At 36.0% G+C, this 18,056-nt stretch overlaps 5 protein-coding genes across 14 annotated transcripts; 2 read left to right on the forward strand and 3 right to left on the reverse strand.

Moving 5' to 3' along the window:
- The first annotated feature begins 183 nt into the window (after window positions 1-183).
- Window positions 184-1,653, forward strand: LOC103842598 (dnaJ homolog subfamily B member 13). 2 transcript variants are annotated; one of them, XM_009119238.3, is made up of 3 exons: window positions 194-525; window positions 604-1,019; window positions 1,099-1,653. In XM_009119238.3, exons 1-3 carry the CDS (start codon window positions 361-363, stop codon window positions 1,532-1,534), a joined length of 1,017 nt encoding a protein of 338 aa, XP_009117486.1. In that variant the 5' UTR covers window positions 194-360; the 3' UTR covers window positions 1,535-1,653. The 2 variants fall into 2 exon arrangements, with proteins under 2 accessions (XP_033136939.1, XP_009117486.1); XM_033281048.1 differs by having other exon boundaries at window positions 184-1,019.
- Window positions 1,601-3,491, reverse strand: LOC103842597 (pentatricopeptide repeat-containing protein At2g20540). Of its 2 annotated transcripts, XM_018655029.2 has the most exons (2): window positions 3,056-3,469; window positions 1,601-2,975 (listed from the first exon to the last, which is right to left on the reverse strand). In XM_018655029.2, exons 1-2 carry the CDS (start codon window positions 3,241-3,243, stop codon window positions 1,643-1,645), a joined length of 1,521 nt encoding a protein of 506 aa, XP_018510545.1. In that variant the 5' UTR covers window positions 3,244-3,469; the 3' UTR covers window positions 1,601-1,642. The 2 variants fall into 2 exon arrangements, with proteins under 2 accessions (XP_018510545.1, XP_009117485.1); XM_009119237.3 differs by having other exon boundaries at window positions 1,601-3,491.
- A 156-nt stretch (window positions 3,492-3,647) lies between these two features.
- Window positions 3,648-4,479, reverse strand: LOC103842599 (H/ACA ribonucleoprotein complex subunit 3-like protein). Its single transcript, XM_009119239.3, has 3 exons — window positions 4,343-4,479; window positions 3,955-3,997; window positions 3,648-3,862 (listed from the first exon to the last, which is right to left on the reverse strand). The coding sequence occupies exons 1-3, from the start codon at window positions 4,394-4,396 to the stop codon at window positions 3,765-3,767; spliced, it is 195 nt and encodes a 64-aa protein (XP_009117487.1). The 5' UTR covers window positions 4,397-4,479; the 3' UTR covers window positions 3,648-3,764.
- An 89-nt stretch (window positions 4,480-4,568) lies between these two features.
- LOC103842600 (serine/threonine-protein kinase tricorner) lies at window positions 4,569-8,813 on the forward strand. 3 transcript variants are annotated; one of them, XM_009119241.2, is made up of 14 exons: window positions 4,569-4,773; window positions 5,017-5,201; window positions 5,746-6,008; window positions 6,091-6,265; window positions 6,333-6,416; window positions 6,504-6,962; window positions 7,051-7,130; window positions 7,222-7,306; window positions 7,428-7,559; window positions 7,688-7,801; window positions 7,929-7,976; window positions 8,052-8,136; window positions 8,217-8,273; window positions 8,368-8,813. In XM_009119241.2, exons 3-14 carry the CDS (start codon window positions 5,770-5,772, stop codon window positions 8,514-8,516), a joined length of 1,707 nt encoding a protein of 568 aa, XP_009117489.1. In that variant the 5' UTR covers window positions 4,569-4,773; window positions 5,017-5,201; window positions 5,746-5,769; the 3' UTR covers window positions 8,517-8,813. The 3 variants fall into 3 exon arrangements, with proteins under 3 accessions (XP_009117489.1, XP_009117491.1, XP_009117490.1); XM_009119243.3 differs by having other exon boundaries at window positions 5,785-6,008; XM_009119242.3 differs by having other exon boundaries at window positions 5,797-6,008.
- A 4,262-nt stretch (window positions 8,814-13,075) lies between these two features.
- LOC103842601 (squalene epoxidase 5-like) lies at window positions 13,076-17,996 on the reverse strand. 6 transcript variants are annotated; one of them, XM_009119244.3, is made up of 8 exons: window positions 17,498-17,968; window positions 17,168-17,279; window positions 15,455-15,635; window positions 14,770-14,941; window positions 14,422-14,640; window positions 13,912-14,190; window positions 13,542-13,820; window positions 13,076-13,444 (listed from the first exon to the last, which is right to left on the reverse strand). In XM_009119244.3, the coding sequence occupies exons 1-8, from the start codon at window positions 17,702-17,704 to the stop codon at window positions 13,307-13,309; spliced, it is 1,587 nt and encodes a 528-aa protein (XP_009117492.1). In that variant the 5' UTR covers window positions 17,705-17,968; the 3' UTR covers window positions 13,076-13,306. The 6 variants fall into 6 exon arrangements, 5 of the variants coding, with proteins under 5 accessions (XP_009117492.1, XP_033136935.1, XP_033136936.1 ...); XM_033281044.1 differs by lacking the exon at window positions 14,422-14,640 and having other exon boundaries at window positions 17,498-17,973; XM_033281045.1 differs by lacking the exon at window positions 14,770-14,941 and having other exon boundaries at window positions 14,422-14,521; window positions 17,498-17,965.
- Between the last annotated feature and the right edge of the window lie 60 nt (window positions 17,997-18,056).

Here is an 18,056-nt window from a genome sequence, read left to right on the forward strand (position 1 = left end):
GAAGAACACGGTAACGGTAAACACTTATGAACTGAGGTCCTGATCCAAAGCAAAATCAACAAGTACCCCAGGTTTTTGCATTCAAGAAGATAAAGACAGCTGTGACGGAATGACACTAGCGTAACAGGCCCGTCACCCAAAACAAACAAATAGTCAGATTACAAGGAAGGATATCTCGAACTTTCCACGGAATTCTCCACACTCCGAGAAGAAAAAAAAAAAACATGATGGAGTCATCGGTTTTTAAACAAGACCGACTTCTCTCTGTCTTCACAAGACATAAGAACAAGAACAGAGACCCCTTACATCTTACTAGAATCAAGAAAAGTGAAGAAGCGAAAGAGAGAAGAAGAAGGTCGGATGGGAGTGGATTACTACAACGTCCTCCAAGTCGATCGCAACGCCTCCGAAGATGATCTCAAGAAAGCTTACAGAAAACTCGCCATGAAATGGCATCCCGACAAGAACCCCAACAACAAAAAGGACGCCGAGGCCAAGTTCAAGCAGATCTCCGAAGCTTACGAGGTATCTTTCTTTCTGTTCCATTCCATCAGCGTTTCCAAGAGCTCTCTGTTTCTGATTAACCTCTTGATGCTTTTGCAGGTTCTTAGCGATCCCCAGAAGAAAGCTGTATACGATCAGTACGGCGAGGAAGGCTTGAAAGGGAACGTCCCACCTCCAGATGCTGGTGGAGCCACTTACTTCTCTACCGGAGACGGTCCAACGTCCTTCCGGTTCAACCCGAGAAGCGCAGACGATATTTTCGCCGAGTTCTTTGGCTTCTCCAGGCCATTTGGTGGCGGCGGTGGCGGTGGTACAAGATTCTCTAGCAGCATGTTTGGTGATAACATTTTTGCCTCTTTTGGTGAAGCAGGAGGAGGAGGAGGAGCTATGCATCATGGCGGTGGAGCCAGGAAGGCGGCTCCTATCGAAAACAGGCTGCCTTGTAGCCTTGAAGATCTCTACAAAGGAACCACCAAGAAGATGAAGATCTCTAGAGAAATTGCTGACGTCAGCGGGTAAGTGACTGATCAACCAACATACCAAATGAAGTTAACTCCAATAGTCTGATTACTGATTTTACGTGTGTTTTTGCAGCAAGACGATGCCGGTGGAAGAGATTCTAACGATTGATGTGAAGCCAGGGTGGAGGAAAGGGACAAGAATCACATTCCCTGAGAAAGGAAACGAGCAGCCCGGCGTGACTCCAGCTGATTTAGTCTTCATCATCGACGAGAAGCCTCACCCGGTTTTCACTCGGGAGGGTAATGACCTCATTGTCACACAGAGGATCTCACTCGCTGAGGCCCTGACAGGCTACACCGTGAACCTGACGACACTCGATGGTCGGAGACTGACAATCCCAGTCACCAACGTGATCCACCCCGAGTACGAGGAAGTGGTTCCAAAGGAAGGAATGCCCTTACAGAAAGATCAGACAAAGAGAGGAAACTTGAGGATCAAGTTCAAGATCAAGTTCCCAACGAGGTTAACCTCAGAGCAGAAGACAGGAGTGAAGAAGCTTCTCGGATAACATGTCTTGTTTGTAGATCAGAGAGATTGTGATTTAATACTGTTGTATCCTGTTTGGTCGGATCTGTAACATAATAAAATACTCCTAATAAAATTTGTTTTGTTGTAATCAAAATCCAACCATTTCTATAGATGCAAGAGTAATGTTGTTCTTAATCACATCCTGATCCTGATGTACAGAGAAAAGCTGCAACACTGAACAGATCTCAGTCCAGAAAGGTTTGCGATCATCTCCCGCAACAAACTCTTGAACAACATTGTCCACTTCTATCAAGCTACAACCTGGCGTCCTCTTCATACTCCCCTTCCTTATCAGCTTCCTCAACCTCGAAACCTCTTCCCATTTCCCCAAATCCGCATAAATATTCGAAAGCAGTACATAGTTCCCCATATCCTCAGGCTCCAGCTCGATAAGATGGTCCACTGCCATCAGAGCAACCCCAAGATTGCCTCGCGTTCTGCAAGAGCTCAACAGCGACCCCCAAATCTTGGAGTCAGGTTTCATCGGCATCGTCTTTGTCACTTCAACAGCTCGTTCCAGTTCCCCTGCTCTTGCCAAAACATCGATCAAACAACCATAGTGTTCAATCTTGGGCTCTATGAGATAATCTTCCTTCATCATACCAAAATACTTCAAACCTTGCTTCCACAAACCAACGTGCGAACAAGCTGATAAAAGACCAAGAAACGTGATCCCGTTAGGCTTCACCTTCGCTCTCTGCATTCCATCAAACGTTTCGATCGCTCCTTCAGCGTTCCCGTGATGAGCATACCCTGAGATCATCGTACTCCACGATATAACATCTTTCCCCTTCATCCGATCAAACAGCTGGACAGCTTGACCAATCATCCCGCATTTCGAGTACATCTCGATGAGAGCGTTGCAGACACCAGTCTGTCTAAGAAACCCCTTCCGCTCTGCGTAGATATGGATCCACTTCCCGAGCTCCAGAGACCCGAGGTGAGCGCACGAAGGCAAAACAGAGATGAGACTGATCTCGTCGGGGTCAATGTCAGCCAACTGCATTTCGCGGAAAAGCTCCATGGCTTCTCCGTAGCATCCAGCCCCCGTGTACCCGGAGATCATCGCGGTCCACGACACGATAGTCTTCTCCGGCATGGACTCGAACAACGCTTTCGCCTCCTTCATCCGCCCGAGCCGCGCGTGTCCGGAAATCAGACTGTTCCACGATATAACATCTCTTTCAGACATTTCATCGAACACCTTATGCGCGTCGTCGAGGCCATCAAACTTTGTGTACATATCAATGAGAGCATTCTCCGTCACGACGTGGGCCTTAGGCCCGAATTTGAAGAGGTGACCGTGAACTTGCTTCCCCAAGTAACACGACCCGAGGCTCGCGCATGATTTGAACACGAAAGGGAATGTGAACCGATCTGGAAACTCGAGGCTATTAGCGAGCATTTGCTTGTAGATTCGGATCGCAGAGGGATACAAGGAGTTGTGAGTGTAAGCTCGGATGATGGAGTTGTACAAGAAGACATTAGGGTTAGAGACGTGGTTGAAAAGACGTGTGGCGTACTCCATGTCTCCGATCTTATCGCACAGGTCAACCATTTTGGTGAGTATGAAGCTGCTCTGCGATAGGCCGTGTGTGGTGATGGAGGCGTGGATTTGCTTCCATTCTGATCGGGTTTTGAATCGATGAAGAAGAGGCGCGAAGTAGTTCTCCACTTCTCTGATCCCATTGAAGGCCATTTCCATAAGCTTTTGGCTTTGAGTGAAGTAAGTCACGTGATGACTAACGATACGCACATGACCTAAGCAGCAATTGAAGGTACTTTAGCTAAGATTTACATTTTGATGTAGTAGTTCCAAACGCAACAAATATACTAATGTGCTATTGGATTTTGGATATGTAGGACACCATACACTCGGTGTACTACAATGGGCAATGCAACAAGCTCTCATTTAAATATCTTTGCTTATACTTGTTCCTTTGTTAGTGTCTATGTGACGGTATAATCCAGTAAATACATAACAAAATCTTTTTATAGTTTGTGATATTGAAATATACGAATGGGTATCACATAGGAGATGCTGCTTGCCTTCTTTTGATCATTCGACTTTAGCTCAAAAAATATTTGGATTAAAAGGTTCATGAAAATTGGTCTTAAACTCACTACGGTTTATGTCAACATTTCATTAAAAGAGAGACAACATAGCAGTGATAATAGAGAAAACATCAAAACCAAAAGAAGCTTGGACTTCAGTACTTGACAGGTGCGCCCTGGGTGGGTAAAAGACCAAACCGTTTCTTCAACAAAACTCTCTCCTTTGAATATTTATCATCAGGAGAGAATCGGGCTGCAATAGCACACAAACGTTTTTGGTTTCAATGAAAGAATCAAACTTATTAAAAAAGAACACAAAATGGTCTATAAAGAAGCTAGACTCACCTGGATGGGCAGATTCAGTGGCTGTACCAAGCGGTGATTCCTTCTGCACAAATTGAGTTTAGACACTCATTATTAGCAATTGAGTAAACAACACAGTGATCAGAGAAAAACCCAAATGCTAAGGTTAGTTAAAACTTGTGTACAAAAAAAAAGTTAATCAATAACCAAGACCAAATATGTCTGAAAGACCTTGGTAGACTAAGATGAATGAAACAAACTTAAATCTACTAATTAAATATTAAAAGCAAACAAAAACCAAGCTTGAGATAACTTTTATCTAACCGTTTTAAATTAATTAGTCTATGCTAAAGTAGTAGTATCGTGGGATGTCTATACAACTACTTGTAAACTAGTAAGCATAAAAAGGAGAGGAGATTAGAAAAGGTACCTTAGTTGTGTAAACCTTCTCGCCCTTCTCGTTGATATAGCACTGAAGATACATTCTTCGTCCTTTGATTTCAGTGAAGGGCCGCAACAAACCTCGGAGATTTTTGAGACGAGAGTGCGATTAGGGTTTTTGAGGGCGGAAGAGGTGTGTGTGTGTATATACTATAAATGTTCTCGAGCCAAATAAATGGGCTTTAGATATAAAACTTGTAAGCCCAATAAGGCCACGTTGGGCCGTCACACACAACTGACGATCTCAATCGGGACTACATCTCGTACTTCTTTCTCCGGCGAAAAAAGAAGAGGAAAACGATGGGGAAAGCTTCAGAGACACCGTCGAACGCCTCGAGATTTCTTGAATCAGAAGCCAAATCTGAGAAACCTCCTTTCAGAGTTGCCGTCGATGACACCAAACCTGTCCTTCAGGATCCGGTACAAGATCTCTTTCTCTCATTGAGCTAGAAATGAAGTAATAGGATCAAACTGAATGTTGTTAGATTGTTCGTTTCATGTATCTCAAGCTTCTTACGTTTAGTATGAAATGTTAAAAACGTTAAAACTGAAGAATGCAAACTCTATGTTGGTCCGAATTTCAAAATGTACATGTAACATCTACTTGTTTTTATACGGCTATTTTTTCTAAGGAATATAACGCTTTTGTGTGTTTGGGCTTAGATTGTGAGATCGGACCCAATGGAGACAGAAGAAGCTGTGCTCAGATTGCCCTCCTTCCCCACTCATGAGACCCTTCTGAAGTCGTAACGGATGAGCTCAGAATCTACAATAGCTGCTTTTAAGACCAGACAAGTGCCAGCAGCACTCAGACCAGAGTGTATTTTCATTGCATTACTAATCACAATGTAAGCATTGCAAAACCTTTAAAATTTGGTTTCTTTTAACTTGAGAGAGAGAGAGAGACTTGTGCCATCTGGCAATCAACTCGTAACAAACATTCCTATTTTTCTTAACTAAAATCTCAAAACATATACAATGTTTAGATTGGTTTGTTATGTTTTCATTAATTAAGATATACAATCATGTTGAAAGAATCATAAGTCTCATCATTAATTAATATTAAAGAAAGAAAGAAAGAAAGAAAGAGAAGAAGTCTGCATGAAAGAATCAGAGAAAATGACGCTACCATGAAAATTTCATGGGCTTCAGCGAGATTCTCGCTCATTCTGTTCCTCTCTCTCTCTCTCTTTTCCTACTTCGGTTTGAATCTCTCACGTTTAATGTTAAAAGGTTTGATATTTTTAGGTGTTTTATGATCCTCTCCCATTTTTAGTTTCTTTAGGTGATGATTTTGAAATCACTGGTTTATGCACAAAACGTTGTTTTTTCAATCCCAAGATGATGATGATGAATTATCCGTGAAATGAGTATATAATTTTGTGTGTGTAGTAAAGAGAGAGAGAGAGTATTAATATGGATTCTACAAAGGGTTGGTTTCAGAAGCGGCAGATGCGTGGAGGTTCCAGATATAAAGGTGGTGGTGGTTCAGGTGGTGGTGGTGGTAGTAATGGCTCTGCCGATGAGCAGCCAAACGTACAAACTGATGAAGAAGCTGTCTCTAACACTACTAAACAGAAAGTTGCAGCTGCTAAGCAGTACATTGAGAATCATTACAAAGAGCAGATGAAGATTCTCCAAGAGAGGAAAGAAAGGTTTGTACCAAGAATGTAGACATTCTTCTTCTTCTTTTTTTGCCATTGCGTGATTGTTTTTGGTTCTTTGATATTAAAACAGGCGAAGCTTGCTAGAGCAGAAGCTGGCAGATGCAGATGTGTCTGAAGAAGATCAAAACAATCTTCTCAAGTTTCTGGAGAAGAAGGAGACAGAGTACATGCGCCTTCAACGCCACAAGCTAGGCGTTGCTGATTTTGATTTGCTTACCATGATTGGTAAAGGTGCCTTTGGAGAGGTAATCTTTTCTTCACTCCCTTCCTTCTTGGAAACGTGCATTATCTTCTTCTTCTTGTTTCTTGTAGGTTAGAGTTTGTAGAGAAAAGACTACAGGTCAAGTTTATGCAATGAAAAAGCTCAAGAAGGCTGAGATGCTTCGCAGAGGCCAGGTGATATGTGACTTCCCCTACCTAATGCTGGTGCCATTGTATGTGGTGAACTAATCATTCCTCACTATTTCATTTTCTTCTTCAAAGGTTGAGCATGTGAGATCAGAGAGGAACTTACTTGCGGAAGTTGACAGTAATTACATAGTGAAGCTCTACTGTTCGTTTCAAGATGATGACCATCTCTACCTTGTGATGGAGTATCTTCCTGGCGGTGATATGATGACTCTCCTGATGCGCAAAGATACTCTGACAGAAGATGAGGCCAAGTTCTATGTCGCTGAGACAGTTCTCGCCATCGAGTCCATCCACATGCACAATTACATCCACAGGGATATCAAGCCGGACAACTTGCTGCTTGACAGATATGGGCACCTGAGACTGTCGGATTTCGGATTGTGTAAGCCTTTGGACTGCAGCGTCATTGGAGAAAACGAGTTTTTGAACAATTCTAGTGGATCCACGGAGCAAGAGGATGGATCAGCTGCTCCAAAACGCACTCAGCAGGAACAGCTCGAACATTGGCATAGGAACAGGAAGAGGACGCTAGTAAGACTTTAAGATTTTGAATTGAACATTTCTCTCTCTCTCTCTATCTCTGTATGTGTGTGTGTTTGATTAACAAATGAAACAACAGGCTTATTCAACAGTTGGGACACCAGATTACATAGCTCCAGAAGTTCTACTGAAGAAAGGCTATGGAATGGAGTGTGACTGGTATGCAATTGAGGCTCTCTCTTTTTTTTTTTTAATCACCAGATTATGAGGATAGTGCAGTTTAGTTGCTGAATAGAAAAATGCTCTGTAGGTGGTCTCTTGGAGCTATCATGTACGAAATGCTTGTAGGATATCCTCCTTTTTATTCAGATGATGCTATGTCAACCTGTAGAAAGGTAAATTATATATGCTCTCATATAATCTCTAGAAGAAAAAAAACAAAATAAAAGAAGACAAGAATGTGAATTTTTACCTATACCACTTACATTGACATCAAACTCTTGTTTTGGTTTGCAGATAGTAAACTGGAAAAGTCATTTGAAGTTTCCAGAGGAAGCAGTATTGTCAAGGGAAGCTAAAGATCTTATCAATAGCCTTTTGTGCAGTGTCAGACGTAGGCTTGGTTCCAAAGGTGCTGATGAAATAAAGGTGTCCTTAATTTTACTGGTTTTCTTTAAAAGTTTTATCATCTTGAGTATGGATATGTAAGAGTTCCATCTGTAATATTAAAATCGATGAGAGATTGATTTTATTTAATGCATCATTTGCATTTGCAGGCTCATCCATGGTTTGAAACTGTTGATTGGGATTCAATATTCGATATGGATGCAGCGTTTGTTCCTGAGGTCAATGACGATTTAGACACTCAGAACTTTGAGAAGTTTGACGAAGTAGTAACTAATCTCTTCATTATCCTTTGGATTTAATGGAAGCCTAAAATATTTTTGAGTTAAATCGATCTCATTAATTTTGTATTTGATGATTAATATTTCTGTGTTTATTTGGTAATTTATGCAGTCCGAATCACAAACTCAGACATCATCCAAGTCTGGCCCATGGAGGAAGGCAAATGCTACTCCCTGCAAAGACTCATAATTACCTTCATTTTATGTTTACTCAATTCCTGTTTTATTTCTGCAGATGCTGTCGTCAAAGGACGTAAACTTTGTTGGGTACACTTACAAGAACTTCGAGATCGTTAATGATTACCAAGTTCCTGGAATGGGTACACACACTTGATCACTGGCTCTTTGTCTATTAAGTTTGAATGGTACTTCTAATGCATGCTTTCTTGTAATTTTGTAGCGGAGTTAAAGAAGAAGAACAAGTCGAAGCGACCACCAATGGTCAAATCACTATTCGGTAAACACCATTTTGTTTTTTTTGGCCTCTTGAAAGATCAAAAACCTTTGATCATGTTTTACTAATTTTTATGTATTTTTAAACCGTTCCATAGATAGTGGATCATCGGATTCACCGGAAACAACAACGAGATCGGCTTGTGATCGACCCCCTCCTACTCCTACTCCGCCAGTGGCTAAGGGAAGCTTTCTGAAACTTCTACCACCAGAACACGAAGTCAGGTCAAAGCATGAAGCTTGCTAAAAATAGCAAACAGTGTTTAATTTGTATTGTTTGGATTTGGGTTGTGTCCTCAATCTTACGAACCGACGATCACTCCTGCTATCTCCAAGACGAACCAAGTCTCATTTATTGGCATGCAAATATTTTTAATTCATTTTACATAATTGTAGTTTTTTTTTTCTCAAAAGTCAAGTTGGTGCGGAAGGTGTATAAAACTATGAAATGCTTTTGTTTATATATACTGTATATTATTCTTGATCAATAGGTGGAATCATGACCTGTGGATCCCCTATATATTATTTGAAAAGCATTACAACATTTTTTTGTAGCCATATGTCATCACCAGAATGATTCTTAGAATCCTTAGAGAAATAGGTTGATCCATCTAAATATATAATAAACTTTTTATTAAACTAACCATAAATATATTATTAATGTGCTTTATTATTTCCATAAATAAAATTACAGAATTACCTAATATGGCTAAAGTATATATGACAATTAATGATTTTGAATAATAAAGATTTGATAAAAATAAGTGTGTCTTATATTGTATTTGTTTAACTTTAAACTATTAAAATAAATTAAACAACCATAGTAACCATTTAATAAAAATTAAAAGTTTTCTTTATATGTTATATTTTGAATTTTTAAAAACGAGTATAAATTACTAAAATATTTAAAAGTTTCACATTTAAATTTTGTGATCTATGGTTTAAATTTTTTGTTATGACATGTTACAAATAATTAAAAAATCATATAAGTTGAAAGTCTCATTTAATAAGTATTAAATATATATATATATATATATATATATATCATTTTCAATTAAATTATATGTCATATAAGAAAATACATAAATATCTTAATTTTGAAAGTACTTTGAACAACTTTTTTTGATAAAAATTTTGAAAAAATATTGACAACTTAATTTTTAAAAATATAATAAATTAATTAAACTATTAAATTATATAAAATAATTTATATATATAACATTCATCCCGCGTAAGGCGCGAGTCTTAATCTAGTTAGAATTATTACATAGTTTTCGACTCATTTGTTTTTGTTAATAGGTTCATAGTAATTTCGAATTTATGTCATAGCGCGAATGCAAATGGGAGTGATATTTATAGATTTGTTGAGAAGAATGAATAAGGTTAAAGAAAAACATTTTGTAATCAAAGATCTCACATGATCCTATGATCGACACGTCAACAAAAGTCAATAAATATATAGGTTGATCAAACATTATTACACTTTCTATATTTTTGGAAAATTAGTTACCATTAATTATAACAATTTCTTGAAACTTCATCTACGATCGATATATAGGTTGATCAAACATTATTACACAATCCAGGTCAGCACCTGCATGTGCTCCGATTATTCTAGAACCGCGTCTCAACTTTTGTCCATCTTCTCCAAGCAATGTGTAATTTTATATAAAGGCGGGTACAGAACACACACATCACACACGCCGCACACAGAAGCACACAAAAAAGAAAAAGAAAATGAAAATGTGGATGATGATGGTTGATTTGGGGAGGAAGCTTGGTCCAGTGATTGTTGATTTGGGGAGGAAGCTTGGTCCAGTGATTGTTGATTTGGGGAGTAAGCTTGGTACCGGGTTAAAGAGGATTTTTTTTGATGATTTTATAGTTTGAAAACAAGAGTTTAATTAAAGTCTCTATTTTTTTGTAGGGATGTTTGAGGGATCGGAAGAAGAGGCTCTCTCGGTGTTCCAAGAGTTTATAAATTTTTTTATGAGGAGTGGGTCAAGAAGGAGAAGGAGAAAGAGCAGTATGAAGAGAGAAGGAAGGCGATGGAGGAAGCCCCGATGGCGATGGAGGCTGAAGAGGAGGTCGCGGAGGAAGAGGAGGATTTGGAGAGGAACTGCTACATGTCCGATCCTTTCAGTGGAGGAGTCTAGGGTTTTGCTTTGTTCGCGAAGATAAATATTATAAAAAAATATATAGTATGTATATAATGTCATAAATTTTGAATAATAATCAGAAACATTAAAAATATAATCACATTAACTTCAATTAGTTTGAAAATCAATCGTAAAGTTTTTATAAATTTGATGTAAATATAACTGATAAATATTTAGTAATAACAAATGCTTGTGAAATTATATATGTAATTATCACGTAACTTCTCTGACATATACTATGCATCTTCTTCGATCTCTTTTTATTTTTATTGTTATCATTTCTTTCTTTTTATTAAAATTTTTTGCTAATATTTTCCTGATTTTTTTTACATATTTTGCCAAATATTTATTTATCTCTCTAAATAGTAATACAAAACGTACAATCAACTAACCAAAAATCCATCTTAGAATTCTTTTCAACCATAACATTACTTTATTCATTATATTATTTTATTTAAATGTAAAACATTTTTTAATCAAAGATCTCACAAGATTCTATGATCGACACGTCAGCAGAAGTCAATAAATATATAGGTTGATCAAACATTATTACACTTTCTATATTTTTAGAAAATTAGCTACCATTAGTTATAACAATTTCTTGGAACTTCATCTACGATCGATATATAGGTTGATCAAACATTATTACACTTTCTATATTATTTGTAACATCATTTAGGTTATTTGGTAAGTGATAGTAATTAGTTTTAGACTTGATCAAGCGTTAATATTATTTATATAATTTTAACAATTAGTTACCATAAATCAGTATTTGTAATACAATTTAGATTTTTGGCAAGTGATGTTAATTGGATTTAGATTTTTTTTATTTTAAATCTAGAATAAAATAAATAAAATTAAAAATTATCGACCAAGCAAATTATTAAAAAAACCTTCTTTAGACGTCACAAATGATCGACATGTAAGCAAAATTCACTTAAGTGACTTCTATTTTAATATATATGAGTAATTATTTTTATAATAGTTTTATAAACTCATATAAATAATTTAAGATAAAATAATTTTGTAAGCCATGATAGATAATTTTATAAATGCTTTATTTTTTATAAATGACTTATAAGACATATATAGACATTATAAGATATTAATAATTATTATAATCTTTTATATATGAATATAGTGTTTTATATAAGAATATGAAATCATTATATCGATTTATAGAAATTGTGTTTGACTATTTATATTATGTAGTATATAAATATATAAAGAATTAATCAAACATTATTACACTTTCTATAATTTTGACAGTTAATTACCATAAATTATCACTTTTAATATTATTTAGATTATTTGGTAAGTTATATTAATTAGTTATAGATTTACTTTTTATTTTTGATCTAATTAAAAAATTAAAAATTGAATATTTTTCAACCAATCAAATTATAACAATTTTTCGAAACTTCACCTATGATTACGTCAGCAGAAGTCAATTATTGTATTTAATATCATTTTGACAGTTAGTTACCATAAATTATTACTTTTAATATCAAGATTACCTTCATTTTATATTTACTCAATTCCTGTTTTATTTCTGCAGATGCTGTCGTCAAAGGACGTAAACTTTGTTGGGTACACTTACAAGAACTTCGAGATCGTTAATGATTACCAAGTTCCTGGAATGGGTACACACACTTGATCACTGGCTCTTTGTCTATTAAGTTTGAATGTTACTTCTAATGCATGCTTCAATGCCGTTTTTGTAGCGGAGTTAAAGAAAAAGAACAAGTCGAAGCGACAATGGTCAAATCACTATTCGGTAAACACCATTTTGTTTTTTTTGGCCTCTTGAAAGATCAAAAACCTTTGATCATGTTTTACTAATTTTTATGTATTTTTAAACCGTTCCATAGATAGTGGATCATCGGATTCACCGGAAACAACAACGAGATCGGCTTGTGATCGACCCCCTCCTACTCCTACTCCGCCAGTGGCTAAGGGAAGCTTTCTGAAACTTCTACCACCAGAACATGAAGTCAGGTCAAAGCATGAAGCTTGCTAAAAATAGCAAACAGTGTTTAATTTGTATTGTTTGGATTTGGGTTGTGTCCTCAATCTTACGAACCGACGATCACTCCTGCTATCTCCAAGACGAACCAAGTCTCATTTATTGGCATGCAAATATTTTTAATTCATTTTACATAATTGTAGTTTTTTTTCTTTCTCAAAAGTCAAGTTGGTGCGGAAGGTGTATAAAACTATATATGAAATACTTTTGTTTATATGTATATATACTGTATATTATTCTTGATCAACAGGTGGAATCAGGAGTTGTGGATTAGAATTGTTACATAGTTTTTGACTCATTTTTTTTTTGTTAATAGGTTCATAGTAATTTCGAATTTATGTCATAGCGCGCGCGAATGCAAATGGGAGTGATATTTATAGATGTGTTGAGAATAATGAAAAAGATTAACGAAAAATTCCATTGGATAACAATAAAAAAAAAAATTTATCACAAAAATAATTTTCAAAAATCAAAATGATTCAAATAGGTTTTATTGGATATTGGTTTGGTTTTCAAATTTTAAAGATATAAAATCCGCTCGGATTAAGTTTTTGGTTATATTATTTTTTACTATTTAAAGAAAGGAAATGTCTTTCCATCGTAGAAAAATGCATCAAACTATGATACCACTAAATTCATATAAGGGAACCCGTTTATTACTATATACGTTACATTTTTTTGCGGTTCTAAGACCAAATGTTCTATCGTACATATTCAACAAGCATGTTGCAACACAATTATATTAGAGAAAAGCTAAACCATAGATTATTCGTCCATCACTCGATAACCTCGCAAAGTGAATAATGCTTGTCTTTCTACCTTTCTCGCCTCCAAAGTACCAATTCAACTGGATTAATACGAAACATCATCGTTTAGTTGGAGAGCGGTTGCAGCCATATAGCGTCTGTGATACATGGGTGTGCTTTCTGGATATAGCATTTGCCTCGCTCCTTCAACCTTCATATGGTGACCCAACATCTTGATTGTTGACTAGCATTTGACATATATATAAGCATATAATTATAGAAACACATGTGTCTAAACAATACAATAGAAAGAGAGATGATTAGGTTGAGCTGTGATTTACCACAAAAAGCCTGAGGCTGTGCCAAATGCGTAGAGGAGTTGGAAAGGGAGAGAGCAAATGCCCAATGGAGGTAAAAGTGATGCCGAAGATATGGAGGATGAGAGAAAGTGGCCGAGGGTTCATACCACCGAGAAGTGCCATCAATCCCGACGTGCGGAAGCCCCCACTACAGAGGTAATCGTAGCAGCCTTGTCGCATCGCCTCTTTTGCTTCGTCCTTTGATGCAACCAGCACTTGGGAAAATGCATCCCCTAATGTGTTAACTGTCGCTGACATTGGCTTCACCAAACAATATTGAAGTTTTTTTTTTTTTTTAGAAAAATGTTTAGACTCTCTAGGCATTAGGGATTGGTGTGTGACGTGTACTAACCTTTCGGATATCATTAAAGTTTTTGATGACTTGAGAGACTTGGGTAACATTGGCAAGGTTCTCCAGTGGCTTGAGAAGATGGCGTAAAATAAGAACGTCGGACAATACAACCATCATACCAGAAGCGATTAATGGATGTCGCATGTTGAATGCATCTCCTAACACAATCACTCCTTTCTTCTCACTCAACGTAGCAGACATGCTCTTGGTTGGCACCACTTTCATGCTTGCTCCATCATTGATCCCTTTTATGAATATTTCGCGGAGCTGTATAGGTATCTGAAATTATAATGAAAATTAGTGTCTACAATTCACACTGTTAAATTTTCACTAGTCACATGGTTATCTCAACAGCTCAACTAAAAAGATGATGAATGCATATATTTTTTGCATGGACCGTTTTCAAATGATAAATTGTGCTTATATACATGTCTCATCTGTAAGTACTAGTAACACTAAATTCTCTCAAAATTGATTACATATTGAGAATCTAATAAACTTGATGCATACCTGAGGAGCCATACTTTCCTTGAGGAATGTAGACATTTCACCGTTTGCCATAGAAGGAACACTATCGGCGGGAATTTCGGCAATACAGCGAACCTCATCGCTGCTTATTTGATACATTATGCAGACCATAGGTCTAGAAAGAATTAGATGTAGACTTTTTGGATCATACAGTTGACTATTCCTCGCGATGTAACCCACCATGTACGTGTGCACTTCCTCCTATATATATATATATACACAGATATATGATCATTAATTGATCATACTTCTCAAATTAGAAACTAAAGATGAGTATATCTCTAACGGCGAAGAATAAAATCTACTTTAGAGAAGTATATAAATACTCACACTACTATCAACGAGAGACCTACGAAGGTTTGAATAGCATCCGTCACAGACTACGGTGAGAGGTGCAAAAGCCGTTGTTTCTTGGCATGCAGTAGTGTTCTTGTATATCACACCTTTGATCACTCCCTTTTCTTCTATTAAAGACTTCACAGTTCCTTCCTCCATGTGCACACTAAATGCCCAGTAGTGTATAATGTCAGTGAGTTAAGTTAAGGTTATATAATGGATTCAATCTCCAAATTAGTCGAAAATAAGTGAAATGATAAATATCCATTAAAAAGCCAAATTATACTATATAAAAAGCCAAATTATATTCTAACTTACCGTCATACTAGGGTTCGAATATCTATTCATATAAAGAGACGGTACTATTGTATAAAAGTAAAAATTAACTAAATCGCTATAACTGGATTATCCTACATCTTTTGTAGTTAATTTATCATATATAAGAAGTATCAGTTTTTGCTTGTAGTTTCAATTTCAACTCATCCCAATACTTCTTATCAGATCAATCTAGAAAAAGCTTGTTAGTTAACCATAGCAAGTGACGAACAAAATACATAGTAGAGTATTTTCATTTTGACTAATCGATATCTCCAAGTATATATACCAAGTCTCAATTAAAGTGTCATACCACTATACTGTAAAACTATAATTAATAAACGAGGAAGTGAGAGATAAGTACTTAGGAAGAGAAGAAGCCCTTTGGCGCAGTCGTTGGACCAATCGGCCATTGTGGAAAGATCGAGCAGATGGTTCATAAGGAAAGGTGTTGTTTTCCACAGGAAAAGGTAAAACCCCTTCTTTCCCGTCCTTGTAAACGGCCAAGCCCGTGAGTTTTTGCGCATCTATACCCTCCAGACAATCTATACGTACAATATCACACACAAAATATTCATATCAATCAAAACCAAACTAAAATTTGCTTACAACTTCATTTGTAACATTTTTTACCTCTCAAGTTCAACCTAATCAAAGATGTTCTCGTAAAATCTTCTCTTCATTTATATGATATTTACAATTTAGCAAAAAAAATTTATATACAAATTTGATTATTATTTTACCAAATCCTAACCAAATTTATTTTGTCCACCTGAACTTTTCTTTTTGTCAATTGTCCATTAAAAACGTAAAACCAAATTTTGGTCGATGTAAATCATTTTGAATAACAGTTATACCCCTAGTCTACATGTTTACAGCCCTTGCCAATCAACTCCTAGTTTACATGAAAAAAAAAAATACTTTTCTGCCTCTAGTCTTTTTTGCTAGAGAATCAGTACAAATACTCATGCTATGCGAGATCTCGTCTCATGAGAAAGACCGAACAAAGCTATCTCTTATCGAACTGAGCTAGAAGTCCAGAAACGTTTTCATTTTGATTATAAACGGGTAAAATTCTCAAAACTAAACATCTAAAAACTTAATAACCGAACTGGACGAATAATCACAAACCGAATGTCAACTCTCACCAATAAAACTGTGATTGCACTTTAAATTTTAATATGGACTCAATTTTTATAAATAGAGTAGCTTAAAATATTTTAGAACTGTAAATCCCCCCCCCACCCCCAATAGGCAATAACTTTGTAGTAACGTTTTCCAAAAACATGAACCTTTAGAGAATTTTTTTAAAAATAAATGTGTTTTTTTTGTTAGATAATTTTAAGAACGAGAGGTACATGATTTTGGAAAATAATACTATAAACTATGTTTGTGAAAAAAAAAATACTATAAACTATGAATTAACATGAACGTTTTTCTAAATTGAAAGATGAAAAAAACTAATTTAGATAAAATGAACAATTTCTAAAGACACCACTTCTATAATATATATATATATAATATTAACTATTATTCCTATACTAATAGGGCTAAAATTTAATGTAAAGTTTATAAATATTATTATTATTTAGGTCTCTATCTTGCACTAAAAATTCAAATAATATAAATAAAAATAAAATTTTCGAATACATTATTTTGTGAAAAATAAATTAGCTATTATTTTATAGTATTAATAAGTTATATATATTATTATTAAATAGATTTTATATAAAACCAGTATCATTTATTAATTCAATGATTATTTTATAAAACTTCTACCCGGTATATATATATATATATGTACACGTAACAACCTTGCATAAAATTGTTGTTGTGGAACCAAGAGCATACTGGTTTTGCTATGAGCTGCAGACTCCAAGTTCATACAAATGTCGTACGTGTTTCTTTCTTTTTTTTTTCTTGAACTTTATGTCGGACGTGTTTCTTGATTCATTTATGTAATTATTGTTTGATAAGTTCATTTCTGTAACCTCACCCATCATTTATGTTTCTTGATTCATTTCTGTTCCAAATTTAAGCAAAAAAAATTCATTTATGTAAAGAAAATGAGAGAGACCTTGAAGGCCAAGCTTAGCAAGCATGAAGCGTCCTCCTGGCTGCATAACCTCACCCATAATTCTCTCTGGTTCCCTCATGTCCCTCTCAATCACATGCACTCGACGCCCATCCTATGATCCAAAACAAGTAGGACCAAATAAAATATTATATTGGAAATAGATCACTGAAAAAAACTATATATATGCACAATAACATAGACAAAAAAGAAAGAAAATTATAAAAAAAATATATATATATATATATAGAAAATTATATTTTTCTTGTGTTTTCGTAAATAAAAATATAAGTGCGACACAAATGCAATATATGGACGTAAAATCATGTATACTTTAGCAAGAGCATAGGCTAGAGCTGAACCACCAACACCAGCTCCGACGATGATGATGTCAGCAACACCTTCTCTTATCTCCTCTGTGGCCGCCTCGGCCAACTTCAACATCGACTTCTTTTTCCTTTGGTTGTTGAAGTGAAAAATCATCCACGTTAGCACAAAGGCGAGTAGCATCGTCCATAACCAAACGTGCGGCAAATCCATTTTGCTTCAAATGGTTTCAAGAGAATTGAAAAGAGTTAAAGGTATTTGAGTTCAAGTAAGTGCAAAGGCCATTTTAAAAGATGGTCCCCTAGGCTATGGTGAGTCACCATCTTAGTATTAATCTTTCATCTCAAGCCAACACGTTTTACTCTTGGTTTGCCACTTGGCAGCCTATTCACTGTCAGTCAGTGTTTTGAGGCTCTGAGCTCGAAGGTTATCCGGTCTCGTCTGTTCAGACATACCTCTATTCATTTCTGTGAAACGGTTGTTTTGGTCCTATGCTGAACTTGAGTATTTTAATTATTTCGATATTTGTGTGTATAGCGTGCTACGAGTTTCAATAATAATGGTG

This window comes from Brassica rapa, chromosome A09 (genome assembly GCF_000309985.2).
Source record: "Brassica rapa cultivar Chiifu-401-42 chromosome A09, CAAS_Brap_v3.01, whole genome shotgun sequence".
NCBI classification, from domain to species: domain Eukaryota; kingdom Viridiplantae; phylum Streptophyta; class Magnoliopsida; order Brassicales; family Brassicaceae; genus Brassica; species Brassica rapa.